The 16355-nt window shown below is 34.4% G+C and overlaps 1 protein-coding gene across 1 annotated transcript in view; it reads right to left on the reverse strand.

Annotated features, from left to right (window-relative positions):
* Nucleotides 1–8154: 8154 nt before the first annotated feature.
* Nucleotides 8155–16355, reverse strand: part of LOC143245323 (endoplasmic reticulum transmembrane helix translocase) — a 75699-nt gene continuing 67498 nt past the window's right edge. Inside the window, exons 23-25 of the mRNA XM_076491529.1 lie at nucleotides 12481–12592; nucleotides 9913–10056; nucleotides 8155–8556 (exon numbers count right to left, since the gene is read on the reverse strand). Of these exons, the coding sequence (XP_076347644.1) occupies nucleotides 8449–8556; nucleotides 9913–10056; nucleotides 12481–12592 (364 nt within the window). The 3' untranslated portion in view covers nucleotides 8155–8448. The remainder of the gene's footprint in view (nucleotides 8557–9912; nucleotides 10057–12480; nucleotides 12593–16355) is intronic.

Genomic DNA, 16355 nt, shown 5'->3' on the forward strand with positions numbered 1-16355 from the left:
TATCCATACTAACTGCCTTTAGAATATTAACTTCAATAATACCGGGAACACTGTCATGAGAAATTAGTATTAGGTCTATTATATTTTTCAACAGTTTATTCTGTAGATAGCCTTGGTGTTATAATGAATAATTTATATAAATACTATTCAAACCAATAATGCATTTGTCACGTCCCAAGTGATTTGATAAGTTCTGTATTGAACAAAATGCGACGTTGGCAATGGATATGGCGAGTATAGTGTGGTTGGAATATTAATATTATACACTCTTTTAATTCTTGAAAATTACTAAGGGACTAGATGAAGAATGTAACGTCAAGAAATAGAATGGGCCTAATACTAATGTATAATTACAAATATAATTATTTATTATCATGCTTCGTCAGCTTGAAAAAAGGGTTCACACCACAACACTATCGATAACATTTGCGGTCTACACTTGCGAAAATGGAGAAATACTGTTTAATTCACGCACCTGAAGTTGAAAGCACGTGCATACGACTAAAATATGTACCAGTTTTTCGCTTGGTTTAGCAAGCGTGAAATAAACTATCACCTTTATACGTATTGTCATATTACGAATATAATTTTTTTTTAATATTTATTAATTTAGTTGTCTGTGAATTTATAAGCAAAGCTGCCTCAGAGCCCCTCTCTGCATAACGGTTCCTTATTCTGAGATGAGAGACTAAAAAAAAAAAAAAAGACAAGTACTTACCGTGAACTTTAGGACTAATTTTGTCTAATCTAATAATATAATTTGACCGTCTGTCTTGTACGTTTTAAAAGAGTGGACTACAATACTTGTAGTAACGAGCCGTTAACAATAAACTCCAGGATTCACAGTCCGATATATACCTACTAGGCCACGCCTCGTTCCAGTATCTAACAAAATAAATGCTTGTTCTAACTTTACATGTTTTAGATAAATGATGAGCCAAGTGTAAATCATCAACCCGTAAACCTTAAGTAGAAATTACATAATTTGGACAAACACAGAAAGAATGAAATTCAAAAAGTATTTTGATAATTCATATAAACACTAAACTATCACTTTCGATTAATAAAAAAGTGTATTATCTAAATTCATAAAATCAGCAACGACATACATCATTATAACGCATAGTTAATTAAAGAATGAACAAAATTCGAATATTTTCGACAGGCTAAGCTTGTCACAATCAAGGGACGTCTGCTTACATTCCTGATCAATAGATTCCTTCCATCATTTGTGCTTTATTATGTCGATGTTTTATCCTTTCTTATTATTTTATATTTTGTAAAATAGACATTTTACGCAAATCCAGACATCCTGATATATTAATAATGGCGCAATGAAATGCTTGGATATTTCAGTCTGGATTAATTTAAAAAAAAAAATTAGGCGTATGCAACTTTACATAAAACCTTCAACTTTCAGAATGTACCTACGTTTTAAATTTAAGTCCGCTGATCCTGTAGAGCATGAAAAGTGAATATTATTGTTACAACCAGATCAAGAACTGCTGATTCGAACCAGGAAGTAAACAGAAATGTACGACCAGAGAGACGATCATCCATAAAGGTGAGACACACTTCACGCGATCAATTATTTCCAGTTTTAACAGCTCGGATAATATATCCTGACATCTAGTAGTTAATTATGGTACTATTAAACTAGAATTTCTTTAGTGTGTGTGTGATGTGGTTTCTTTTCATTTTTCTTTTAATCTGTTGTATTTTGCATTCAGAGACAGGTAGAATAAAAAGAAATAAAACATCGTGTCAGATAAGGAATTACAACTAAATCTTAATTAATTAAATACATATAGACGTAAGGACTAATTTCGAGATCATACAATAAATATGTTGACCTATAGAATGTTATACAAATATTTTAGTGCAAATGGGAAATGTCATTAAATGTGACCTTTAGGATTAGTTTTGATTATAAAGGCATTTAAAAATTGAAAGAGTGTTAATGAATCGAAAAAAATCAACAGTTATTAAAACATTTACTGTAATTATTTGATTTGTGAAATCTTTTGCGACGGATAAATTATTCTTGTATTGAAAGCTGCAACATTGATGGGACACTGGCCACTATCAGAACGAATTATTTCAAACTTATACAAACCTACTGACCTACTAAGTTATACTAAATGACCAATTGGACCTTGGTACAAGCATTGATTAATAAACTGGAAGTAGTTGAGATGTGGGTGTACAGAAAGATGGCTAAAACTTGGACAGACCAGATGACCTACCAGGTTAATATCAACATCATGCAGATATGTGCACCAACAAGTGATGAGGAACTGAAAACATCCTATGATAAACCAAATGAAAACATCCTATGATAAACCAAATGAAAACATCCTATGATAAACCGAATGAAGCTACGGAATATGTAAAGTGTGGAGAAGTGGTGATCGTTATATGAGACTTGAATGCCAAGGTTAGGAATGAAAGACATTGTGGAAAAAAATGACCTTGATAACAGGAATGACAGAGGAGAATAATTATTGCAGTTTTATGACATGCATAACATGATGGTTACTAATACATGGTTTTAACGCTCAAAACGTACATTTGTAAAATACCTGAAGATATATGAAAAAAAATGTAAAGACATGGATGACGAAGAAGATACCGCACATGATGGAATTTAGAAAAACACATAAAGGAACAGAACGATGCAAAGAACTAGATAAGAAAGTCAGAAACATGGATTTTGACACATGTATTTACTAACAGACTGGAAACATTTGAAGTGTGGATGTACAGAAAGATGTTGAAGACAAAGTAACACATGAAGAAGTTCTCAGTGTATTGATTGTGAAGAGATGTGTTGCACCAACCATCAAGAAGAGGAAAGTAAGACATTTTGATTACACTATGAGACAATATCCAGCGGCTCCTACTAGGAGGTCAAATAGAAAAGATATAGGGGATGACCTAGAACAGAGTGGATAACCAGTGTTAAAAGAGTGGACTGAAAGAGTAAAATATGAAGACCTTATGATAAAATCACAGAACAGACAGACATGGAGGATTGTGACAACCAGTCTTCTTGATGAAGATAAAGTTAATAATTCATAGTTGCGAATCATTCATTTGGACTTAAAATACTCTCTCTCAGGATTTGGGTGATTTTATGTACCCTGGAGGGTCAGGTACACTTTGACCTCTTCCTTCACTTTCATGATCATGCAGTATGAGTTGGTATAGCTACTACTTTAGAGTCAGAGTAGTCTGAGTTTGTTCTTACCCTTTTCAGGACAATATCCATGTACTATTTTCGTACATTTATTGATATGATTTGCCCTATCAGTAGGAAGTCTACTTTGATGGTGGCCTTTTGTTACTACCTTTATATTATTTTTTTAGTTATATATATTTTTATGTTTAAAATATATGTTGATTGGGGAGACATGTTTAGAACTATCTTCATTACGTATGCGGTCCCTATCTAGTTCGCATAATAATTCATTTTTCATCCAGTTTTTATCGAAATACGTTATTGTACCATGTAGGAGTCTATCTACTATCGTTGGTATGATTGGATATTTGTGTATGAAGTTAGATGATGTGGTTCTGGGAACTTTTTATGCTGTTGTGAGTAGTGTGTTTTTTATTGTTTGCAGCCTGGGTTTTATTATCTCGTCACTTACAGTAATCCTAGCTGGAGCTGCATAGTTTGTTACCGGTCTAATATATGTTTTGTAAATTTTTAGTATGTTGTCTGTTGATGCTCCACTATTCTTGACAGTTAAACTCCTAGCACAGTTAGTTCTTCGTCAGACTTTACTTTTAATTTCATTTACGTGGTTAATCCATGTTAATTTTGAGTCATAGATTAGACCGAGAAATTCTGCCGATGTGGTAGTCTGAAATAAAATTCCATTCAAACTGTACATTTTTTGTGCTTTGTCAGCTTAGTAAATACGACAAGTTGTGTTTTTCCGTATTTATTTTGATTCTATATTTTTGGCAGTATTCACTTATTCTATTTGATTGTGGTTGTATGTTTCTGGCTGCTATTGGAAAACTTTTCCAGATTGCCACATCATCACCGAACTGTGAAGAAAATTCATCATTAGGATCCTTTATGGCATATTGTTAACATACATGATGAAGAGTGTAGGGGGACGCCAGTTTCTGGAATAAAGCACTCAGAGAAAGTTCCCTTTACATCTATTCTACATTTTCTGTTTTCCAAAAAGTTAATTAACCAGCGAATAATTCCACTCGATAGACCCATTTCATGCATACGAAACCGTAGATCATTAAGCCACACAGCGTCAAATGATTTTTCAATGTCAAGAAGGCCCGCATGGCCAGGAGGGTGCCTTTTCGAATCTCCGTCACACCAAACATGCTCGCCCTTTCAGCCGTAGGCCCAAGAGTTAGCGGTGGGTGGTGATGAGTAGCTGCCATCTTTCTAGTCTTACACTACTAAATTAGGGATGGCTAGCGCAGATGGCTTTCGTGTAGCTTTACGCGAAATTTAAAAAAAAATCTCTCAAGAAAGTAGGCGATGGTGCACTGTTTTTTGTTGAAGCTATTTATTATTTCTTCAATTAGTTTGACTAAGTGGTCAGTTGTTTGTCTAAATTTCCTGAAGCCATTTTGTTCCTCAGGTAATTTAGAGGTTATTTCCAAGTATGTGGAGAGTCTGTTACTAATTATGTCTAAAATTTTGCAGACTGATTGGTCGGTATCTATTAGGTTTATTTGCTGGCTTTCCTTCCTGATGGAACATTAATATTTTAGCACGCTTCCAAGAAACTGGTATATATCCAGAGGATAGTAATAAGTGTTTTTAAGTGGTCAAATAATTACGGAGTGCCCTTTTTGAGAAGGATGGTTTGTATCTCATCTTCACCCGGAGATCTGTTTTTGTGTTTTTTATTGCTTCATGAAGTTCGTGTATGAATATTTCTTTCGTTAGCATCGTGTCTTCGTAGTTTGTTTTGTCTTATACTTGTATCAGATACACTTGTTGGGAAAATTGGTTCAATTTGTTCTTTATTGTTTATTATATAATTTGCGACTTTGTTCTAAAAATAAGTGTTCATATCTGGATCAGTATGCGTTTTAAATGTATTCTGTATTTGGTGTTGAAAGCTTCGGCTTTTTCTTTATTTGTGTAAGCTATTATATTATTATATTCTTTATGTTTTTTTTTATACTTTTGTTTCAGCATTGTTTTATTTGCCGCTGTTTGAAGGCATTCCGTTATCGTTTCACAGTAGTTATCCAATTCTTTATGGATTATTATTTCTTCTATAACGTTATTAGCTAATTGATTGTCTAATTCCTTTCGATAGTCTTGCCAATTTGTTTTATTGTAATAAAAATTTTCTTTTATATAGGTTTTATTTTTATAGGGGGCGAGATCGAAGACGAAACTCACTGGTGTTGCTATCAACATTTTTTTCCCACCTGAAATGTAATTAGTTTCTGGCTCACATTATACAGGCTAAGGCAGAAATCTAGTATGTCACTAATGTTAGTGGCATACGCTGTATGTATGGGGGTGTTATCGTTCAGTATGGCTATATTATTATTGTTTATATATATCTTTTCCATTGTTGTTTGTATAGTTGTAACCAAAGTTAACATTTTTACTGTTTAGGCATCCAATGACTATAGAGTTTTGCTCATACTGATTTCTGTGACTGAGAGGTCTGTTTTGTAAAGCAACGTCACGTCTGTTTTCATCATTTTTATTTATTCTGTCTTTTCTTATTGTTATGTAGTTTGGTATCTTAAATCTATTGTTGTGTATTGAAATTTCGCTTACCATTATATGGGAGTTAGTTTATTGTATAACGTCTTCGATTTCGTGTTTCTGGGAGGTTATTGCACCTTAAATATTGATATATATATACCACTGTTAACTTTATGTTGTCAGTAGGTATCTTGTAAGCGTTCTTATTGTGTGTGATATATGAGTTATAATGTTGTTTTTTTTTCAAAATGTTAACATATCAATACAGTTGGTTGTTTGGTTTGTTGTATTCTGTTATAAATTCTGTGTTGTTTTTTATTATAGTAGTAAATAGGCTTGTTTTGTCACGTGTATTAGCACTTACTTCTGGGAGCATGGTATTGTTTTCTTGTAATGTTTGTGTTGAGGTGTTATTTTCTTGTGTAATATTACTTTGTTCTCACTGTTTTTGAGACTTGTTTCCTTTTAGCATTTGTGCATAAGTTGTTTTAGATGTTTTACTAACTTCTGTTGTTGTGAGTTTGTGTTAGGTTGTTCCTTTTCAGTCGTTGTTGTTTTTGTCATATGTGCGTTTATTTGTTTGTATTTGTCGCATCCTTTGTAGTTGGCTGTGTGCGTTTGTCCACAATTACAGTATCTATGTGTTTATTGTTCCTTTCTACATTGTAAAATATGTGGTGTTCCCCACCACAACTGCAGCACCTCAGTGTTGCTAGACATGTGAGAAACATGCCCATATCCTTAACAATTGTAGCAGAGTTAATACAGTTCACATGTACAATACATTACATATTTCGTGAAAGCAATTAACAATATATTCATCAGTTGTCAGATGTCCTGTATTCTTATAACGTTTGGGTTAACCTTCAGTCACTTGTATGGTTGAAAAGTTGTAGTTTCTTTTCAATTAAAAAGTTTATACTCACCTTATACAGTTTTATTTTACACAACAGCTGTTTGTGTCAGAATACACAAACTTTTTGAACAAAAGAAACAAATGTAAACCTGAAAAATTGGAGCCATTTGAAACTTATCTAAAGTTTTAAGAACTTTGCAGGTTTGGTAATGATATCCGTTTTTAAATTCGAGCAAAGCTATATGAGGGCTATCTGCATTTAACTGTCCCTGATTTAGCAGTGAAAGACTAGAAGGAAGGCAGGTAGTCATCATCACACACTTCCATCTCTTTTACCAATGAATAGCAGGACTGACCATTGCACTGTAATGCCCCCAGGACTGTTTGTTTTTGTTTCTTTGATTTCTGAATTTCATGCAAAGCTACACAAGGGCTATCTGCACTAGCCATCCCTAATTTAGCAGTGTAAGACTAGAGGGAAGGCAGCTAGTCATCACCACCCACTGCCAACTCTTTCACCAACAAATAGTGGGATTGAATGTCACATTATGATGCCCCCACAGCTGAAAGGGTAAGCATATATGGTGTGATGGGGATTCAAACCCGCAATCCTCAGATTACAAGTCGAACGCGTTAACCCACCTAGCCATGCCAGGCACCCAGGACTGAAAGGGTGAGCATGTTTCATGGGACAGAGATTTAAAACCTGTGACTCTCCGATTGCAAGTTGAGCACCCTAACCACCTGGTCACACCAAGTCCTGGCAATGATGTTTTAATCTGCTATGTGCAAATCCTAATCACCTGTAAACTAAATATCTAATGCAAAAATCAAGCGAGATTAAGAGATATTGAAGAAGTTCCTCGTTAGAAAAAACATGGTTGTAACCACAGAAAGTGTCTTCTACCATTCACATAACTGAATCGTTTTTTTAAAAACTTATCACAGTTTATGGCAGCATTTCTTGAATTATTGTATAGTTAGTTAGCTTTGAATCAGTCATTTAGTTTATGATATTTTGTGTAGAGTTGACTGTTTCATAAAATGGAAATTTTTGGACAAATAAAATAATCTACCTGAATCTAGGAAGGAATTTAAAAACTTTGCACAAAATGTTTTAAAAATTAGTTGAGGCTGTGACTTCATGAACATGATAAACTATTACATTTCCACATTGGTTTCATACACTGAAATGCTGCATATAAATACACAACCTGAATCCAAAATGTAATGCTATTATACATGTGCTAATATTAATTAAGTGTTAGTGGTAGGCTTTTTTTATTAACTAAATGAATGAATTACTTTTCACATCAGTTATTTGAAGATGTTGATGTTGTTCTGAATTAAGCACAAAGCTACTCAATGGGCTATCTGTTCTCTGCCCACCACGGGTATCAAAACCCAATTTTTATCATTGTAAGTCTGCAGACATACCGCTAATCCACTGAAGGGGGGGACATTTATTTAAAAAGAACTGCTTAGATCTTTTTAATAGTTTGTTTACTGTTAAAGCAGGAATTTCCAATAGTGACTCTTGTAGTAAACTGATGATGAAATAAAAATTAATTTGGCCTAGAAAACAGAAATGTGAATTTGTTTTATTTTTTCTTTACAAAAGAATGCTCTTATCTTTGTCATGTAGTTGTTAACTTTCTGTAAACACAGCTGCATAGCTACTATAATAATTTGTTTTTACATTCCAAATAAATAAAAGAAATTATTTCTGAAATATGAAATGGAAACAAATATATATAATATATATATATATTTATAAATCCTCAAATGATGAAAAAATCCATCAAAATCTGTTTTTTATCTAGGCCTAAACGCAGATCTTGAATGTGAAATATATCATTTTCTACTGTCTTTGAAATCAGAGTTCTCGTAGTTCTCCTTTACCAAAAAGGAATAAACACACCCGGTCAACGATAAATGATGCTAACAAATCAATTCCGAGGACTTGGAGTAATTCTCCCTGGAACTGAAAGAAAACAGTAAAACAGTTAACTATACGATCATAAAAAACAGGAAAAAAGAGAGAAAGAATACACAAGATAATTTGTGTTTTATAAGAATATTTCATGTTTTGTGGTAATTTAAGAAATACCTTATGCTGACTACACTCATTATAATGGCCATGATAAGCCACTGTTGGCCTAACAATACAATTTCTACTGGTCAAAGATAATATAAACAAAATCTACAGTTTGAGATTTAATGGAAAAAAATACAGCTTCGTTCATCATTTCAACGAATAAAGTTGTAAGTACTAAGTTCAAATTGTTTTGTGTAGCTGTTGAAGTGTTGGCCACCTGGTTTGTTGTAAGTGTTAAGCCTAACTTGTTTCCTGTAATTAACTGAACGTTGACCAACTCATTTAATTTACAGGAACTTCTGACGAGACATATTCTTAATTAATGATATTTTTCTTTCTGTTATAAATAAACACAAAAGTATCAGTTTCATTATTTTAACCCTAACAATGATTTATGTGGTTTCTTATTCAAGATTTCACTGTGTCTTTTCTTGAATATTTTGATACAAATTGTTTCTAACCATGTAGTGACATCTAGTGGTTATAACTTGCTCTAATAAGTAAATATTCTCTTTTATCACATAATTAATGTCTTTCACCTCTTTTCGTACTTTGAACAGAATTTCTTCAAATTGACTGACAGAGAGAAAGAAGTGTTCCAACAATACTTCAGCCAACTTTGAATCATTTTTGTCACCTACTTTTCACAAAGCTACAACAAAAGTTGTCAGTATATTAAAAAGAAAGATTTTTAGTTTTAAGTTATTATACAGCTACTGAAATAATTACCACTCGTTCGGGATCTCGCTAAACATACAAGACGATTAATGCAATTGAAGATAACTGAAGAGATGTTATAACACTTCATCAGCTTTAACCTAAACATCTTTGGCAAGTTAGGTTTGTCGAAGTGACTATGGAACAAGCATAACAATAATACTATATGCTCAATGAAGTTTAAAAGAAGACAATGTTTAATCTTTGGAGAGAGATCATACATAAATAGGTCATTTTCTTAAGTCCTTAGAGCTCTAAAAGCCTGAAAAACGAACAAACTGCTAAGACTGAGGGCTTATGTAGCTTTAAAACGTTTTGGGTGTGTCAGAGGTATTTTCTAGAGTACTTAGAGTTTTACAAACCTGAAAAACAACAACTAGCTAAGAGTAAGAGAAAGCATAAGTGTTTATAAAAACTGATACAGCACTGCAGAAAGTTATCTATGTTTAAAGTCTTTTAATTCTATATAAAACCTGAGATGTTTAACATTCATCCTTTTGTAATCATAAATATAGAAATACTTACATCTTTAGGAAATTCTACAATTTCAAATTGATTGGAAAAATCTGGCATCATTCCTTTAACTAAGACAAGGATAGCCAAGCCAGATATTCCAAGGCTGTACATTAATGGTTTGTTCTCTGTCAAACTTTCCATAAATGGATGGCCCTATGAGAGGAAACATGACATTATTAGCAAACAGAATGAGTGAGTTTAATATTAGCATTTCAATAATTACCAACTAGTACCAATTATTAATAATGGCACTTTTGTACTTTGATACAGTGTTAAAGATACTGTTTGTAAGAGAACTATAACAATCCGTAACCTAAATTACTTTCAATATGGTACTGTTAGCAGAAGTGTGACAATCTGCAGCCTCTAGCAATATCTGTATATAATTTGTGACTATATTAGGCATGACGAGGTATGGTTTAGTAGTTAGTGTTCAGAATGTGGATTAGAGGATTCATGGTTTATAATTCCCTGACTGTCAAAGGTGACAGGCACAAAAATTGCCCAAGAGAGGGCAGTGTCCATTATCACTTGGAAATTAAAAATTTCTTTCTGGAGACAGTCTTCTGTGTAGCTCTGTACAAAATGTCTGTAAAAACAGAGCTGTTACTTCAAGAAATTCTAATAATATAGTCTCTCAGACACCTGTACGTACATTGACAGAAATGATATCCGTAATCATATGATTACAATTAATTAATTAATGATATCCGTAATCATATGATTACAATTAATTAATTAATTAATGATATCCATAATCATATGATCTTTACAAATTTCAAACTATAGCTTCACAATTAATTGAATTATTTATGAGCATTTATTACAATATTTAGATTTATGTTAATTTTGAATTAATCAAAACTGGTGTTTCCCATTATTCCAATTATCCAAGTAATTGAAACAGGTCTGTTATGATTTCTCAGTATTATTTTGAATTTAATCAAGGTTGGCCAGCTAAACTGATTCACCATGATTCAGAAAATTAAATAAACTACTCAAAATTAATGTTTCCGATTACTCCAGGTGCCGTGCAAGAATCAGTTTGTTGTTTGTAAGTGATTGATGAACCAGACGATTAACCAATTATCAAATCCAACTAATTTTTCAGCTCTGGCAGAAAGAAAACAGAATATATTACGTTTAAAATCTTATAATCTCTGTAAAGTAAATAAGGTTTGCAATAACAATGGTAAACAATTTGCATATTTGTCTGATCCCAAGGTACTATTTATATCATCTTAAATATAAAATTGTAACTTTTAACAAATTTAAGTACATTTTTAACAATAGCAGTAGAAACTATTGTGGAAAGAAGATAGAGAAAACTTTTTTACCTTTGTTTAAAATATTCTAAGGAGCTTGAAATTAAATGTTGTCCAATATATTTCATGAAAGTTAGACCCAATTTTTGAGTTTCTGAGCATCATACTATTATGAGTAAACATATGAATTTTCTATTGGCTTGTATCATTTTCATTTCTGAAGTTATTTTTAATTTTGTTTTCCAAATTCTTAAAATTTCTTTTTGAAAAGCAATAAGTTTCAAGAATTACAATGAAGTTAAGATTAGTTAATTTTTATTAAGAGTTTTTGCAGGTGTCATTTGAGAAACTACATATTTTAATGACAAGAAGAATGACTGGTTTTTACATTACATCATTATGCATGGTCAGTAATTATATGGAATGTTCAGAAATTATTGAACCACCTTATACATTGAAATGAATGCAATATATGTAAGATAATCAATTGACAGTTTGTCGTATAACTGAGGATACCACGTCAGGTTTGTCCGCAGCCAGTGGCAAAATTAGTGCATTTTGATACAAGCATCATTTACAGAAACAAGGTATCAAGGTGATAACACTGCACAACAATTTTTTTGAGAAGTTTTGCTTCCTGAAAAGTTTTTGCTGATTGTGACAGGTACCTGGTGGGTATGCACAAATATAGTTTTGGTTTTGCTTCATCATGTAGAAACTCTGAGAAATAGACAGTTAACTGTTTACTGGCAATAACATATTTAATTGAGTTTATGTTTCTAATATGCTATTAAGTTCAACATAATTAATAAAAGTGTTTTGCTCCTGATTTTCGTTTGTATTCAATGTCCGGTGCATCACGTTTGCAGTGTCCAACAGTAGTCAGCAAGCATTGACAGATTCCAGTTGCCCTGATATCGTTTTTCCATTGTAGCAAAACTGAACATTTCGATGAAATGGTACATGATGGGCAAGTTTGGGTGTGATTTTCGTGATCAGCAGCCAAAAATCTATAAGGAACACCCAACAGTGTTCAAGAAGCAAAATCTTTGTTGTGCAGTGTAACTTATATCTACTTGTACATGTTCCAGCACCTCTAGAGTAACTGCTGTATCTTTGGATATGCAATGTTGTAATACCTTTACCTTATAGATAACTCCATCTAACCTAATAGGGGAAACTTCAGACAACAGTCTTACACATGTACCAAAATGTGACTGTTTATCTGGTGCATTTCTTATTCTGTTCAACTAAAAAATTGGTTCACTAATTTTTGGCCACTCTTATGAATATTCATAAAACCTTGACTAACCCTGTAATTAATAGCAAATGTTGACACTTGCAAGGCTACAGAAATAATGTAGACAGTGCTGTTCAGTAAGTCTGGCTTGAACTCTTTCTCAAGGTCTGGAAACATTTCCTCTCTGCCATTAATGAAACAGTAAAGAGAACAAGCATTGAAATATATAAACCCACAAATGTACAAACACAAAATATGCACACACACACATGTATATAACTTTAAAAGGTTCTTAAAGAAATCTATATGAGCAGGGTACCTTAATTCCATATTATTAAAAATTTAACTAACTCCTTTTTCCAAAATGATATTGTGGGAGTTGAAAATACACCAATGGAATTCACACGATAATGACAATCTAAAATTACAATATTGTTATAATTAGGAAGTTCACAAGACAAAGCAATACACTAAATGATAAACTTACCAAAATCTTTAAAAGATCAGAACTGACAAATCTTAACATCATCATATTTTACATCAACTAATAAAACCAACATCAGAAGAGCAATCATCCCTTGACTAAATTATAACATTTCACTCAATAAAAAGAAGGTACAAACTCTTCTTTAAATTCAAAATAAGCTACTTACACCACCATAGGATACTACCCAAGTCAAGCTTCTTCCACCATTCTACAATACTACCCAAGTCAAGCTCCTTCCACCATTCTAGGATACTACCCAAGTCAAGCTTCTTCCACCATCCTAGAATAATGCCATAGCCACGCTTCTTCCACCATCCTAGGATAATGCCATAGCCAAGCTTCTTCCACCATCTTAGGATAATGCCAAAGTCAAGCTTCTTCCACCATCCTAGGATAATGCCAAAGTCAAGCTTCTTCCACCATCCTAGAATAATGCCAAAGTCAAGCTTCTTCCACCATTCTACAATACTACCCAAGTCAAGCTCCTTCCACCATTCTACAATACTACCCAAGTCAAGCTTCTTCCACCATCCTAGAATAATGCCATAGCCAAGCTTCTTCCACCATCCTAGAATAATGCCATAGCCAAGCTTCTTCCACCATCCTAGGATAATGCCATAGCCAAGCTTCTTCCACCATCTTAGGATAATGCCAAAGTCAAGCTTCTTCCACCATCCTAGGATAATGCCAAAGTCAAGCTTCTTCCACCATCCTAGAATAATGCCAAAGTCAAGCTTCTTCCACCATTCTAGGATACTACCCAAGTCAAGCTCCTTCCACCATTCTAGGATACTACCCAAGTCAAGCTTCTTCCACCATCCTAGAATAATGCCATAGCCAAGCTTCTTCCACCATCCTAGGATAATGCCATAGCCAAGCTTCTTCCACCATCCTAGGATAATGCCATAGCCAAGCTTCTTCCACCATCCTAGGATAATGCCATAGCCAAGCTTCTTCCACCATCTTAGGATAATGCCAAAGTCAAGCTTCTTCTACTATCCTAGGATAATACCATAGCCAAGCTTCTTCCACCATCTTAGGATAATGCCAAAGTCAAGCTTCTTCCACCATCCTAGGATAATGCCAAAGTCAAGCTTCTTCCACCATCCTAGAATAATGCCATAGCCAAGCTTCTTCCACCATCCTAGGATAATGCCATAGCCAAGCTTCTTCCACCATCCTAGGATAATGCCATAGCCAAGCTTCTTCCACCATCCTAGGATAATGCCATAGCCAAGCTTCTTCCACCATCTTAGGATAATGCCAAAGTCAAGCTTCTTCCACCATCCTAGGATAATGCCAAAGCCAAGCTTCTTCCACCATCTTAGGATAATGCCAAAGTCAAGCTTCTTCCACCATCCTAGGATAATGCCAAAGTCAAGCTTCTTCCACCATCCTAGGATAATGCCAAAGTCAAGCTTCTTCCACCATCCTAGGATAATGCCATAGCCAAGCTTCTTCCACCATCCTATACAATATAGGTGTCCACGTGCATTGGCGGAGTGGGGAGGAAGGGTTGGAAGTGTGAATGGAGGTAATTACTTATTGGAAATAGATTTCCAGTACAGGCAGATTAGAGCTTCCTATATGGAACTTACTTTTTCTCACAAGATTAGCTAAAATATGACATTGAGAAAGGAGAAAGACATGTGCAAAGGAACAACAGAAGCAACCCTGGAAGCATCTGAAGAATACCCCTTACCACAAGAGAAAGAGATCCAGAATTCAAAAGTGGAACTAAATTACTTCAGAGCCAGGTAAACTCTTCATCTGTGTGTAGAAATTTTTAAAACATATGGGCAGATAGGGATTATATCACCTTTACCTCCAACCCAAGAAATGGTGATTAAGGTCCACACCAATTCCTCAGTATAATACAAAGAGAAGCACTATACAGCAATCCAAGATTGGTTATCTGGCATCAAGAAGATATATTCAACTTGTGTGAGGACTTATGTTAATTGGTTCACGCAAATCCAACACCTCAATTCTTTGGAACCAATGCCCTTGCAAAGGCAGGATGAGGGCTCTCAATCAAAGGAAGTGAACTGCATGTGTAACAGATCAACTTCAGGTATGGAATGTGTAACTGGAAGCCACATTAATTAACATGAAGGGATTAAATCAATTCATTGTATCTTGAAGTGAATAGTAGGAGGCCATGCCAACCAGTTTAGCAATGGATCAACTTCACAGTAGTGTACATGGTATAAGAAGACCATGTCATCTTGGAAGATGACAAATTAATTCCCGTGGTTGTGGGTATTGTTAAACATGTAAATATTATAAGGAGGCCACATCATCAAGGAAGGTAATGAATTAACAGCTGTGGAACTGTAAAGAGAATCAGGAGATAATGTCATCCAGGAAGGCGAGGGATAAACTAGTGATTACATAAATAATATCAGGAGGCCACAATATCCAGTAACATAATAGATCAACTTTATTTATTGTGATCAGGAAGGCCATGTCACATCTACTCCAGCTGAACAACACTGCCCTACTTGCAATTGAATGGTTATAGCCAAATGTACAGTGGAAACAATTTTGGAGGAAGCTTCCATGGTCTGCCACCCTAATGACTGGAAAGTGGAAAGAACTACCATACTACACTCAAAGGGGTTGGTGGATAAAAATGTGTTGAAGAAACCAGAGGTGGATCATTGGGTAGTGCAATGGGTGACCATGGTACCCAATTCTGAAAAGCAGACCATATAAGAGTTCTTCATTTAAAGGACAATACAGATGAGCAGCTATCCCCTTCTACTCTACCAATGCAGTCCATCCATGGATGTGTTCTAAAACAAACATATCTCAGAAGCAACTAGTGTGAGGTAGATAATATTCTAGTGTTCTTGTGGGTATCCCATCTTCGTGGCGACTGTGTGAAGCCATGGACAAGAGTGCACAGTTAACATGAAGTACAGTGCAGATTTTGTTGTTGAAGAATATGTGGTTAAATACCATTTACCACAGATTGAGATACTTGTGAAAAACAAGAAATAAAGAAAGGCCTCTGAAAATGAGGAAAAGGACCAAAACTTACCAGTTAAAATCATTCTGAAGTCTGTAGTACATCTGTAGGAAGATAAAATCCTGATATGGTTGAAAGCATAACGACATGAAGATGGTGAGAGACAAACATGTTGGTCCATATACCAGCATGAAGAATCTCCTCAAAGGATAATGAAGACAGGAAGCAAGTGAAATTGTGAGATGAAGAACTTGATGGGAGAACATGTGGAACAAGAGGGAGCAGGTGGAGAGGAGTAGTCCAAGTGGACCAGAAAGTGGACTCAGATTTGTAAGGGAGAAGTAGAAATATCACAAATATAATAGTTGTGACAGGGAATTAAAGGACAATTGTATGTAACCCAGAGGATAGCTGTGTATGCAATACCACACTATAGGTCTGAGACCTGACACAGTCTATTGCAGTCTGGTCAAGGGTAGAGACAGA

Source organism: Tachypleus tridentatus, chromosome 2 (genome assembly GCF_004210375.1).
Source record: "Tachypleus tridentatus isolate NWPU-2018 chromosome 2, ASM421037v1, whole genome shotgun sequence".
Classification (NCBI taxonomy): Eukaryota; Metazoa; Arthropoda; class Merostomata; order Xiphosura; family Limulidae; genus Tachypleus; species Tachypleus tridentatus.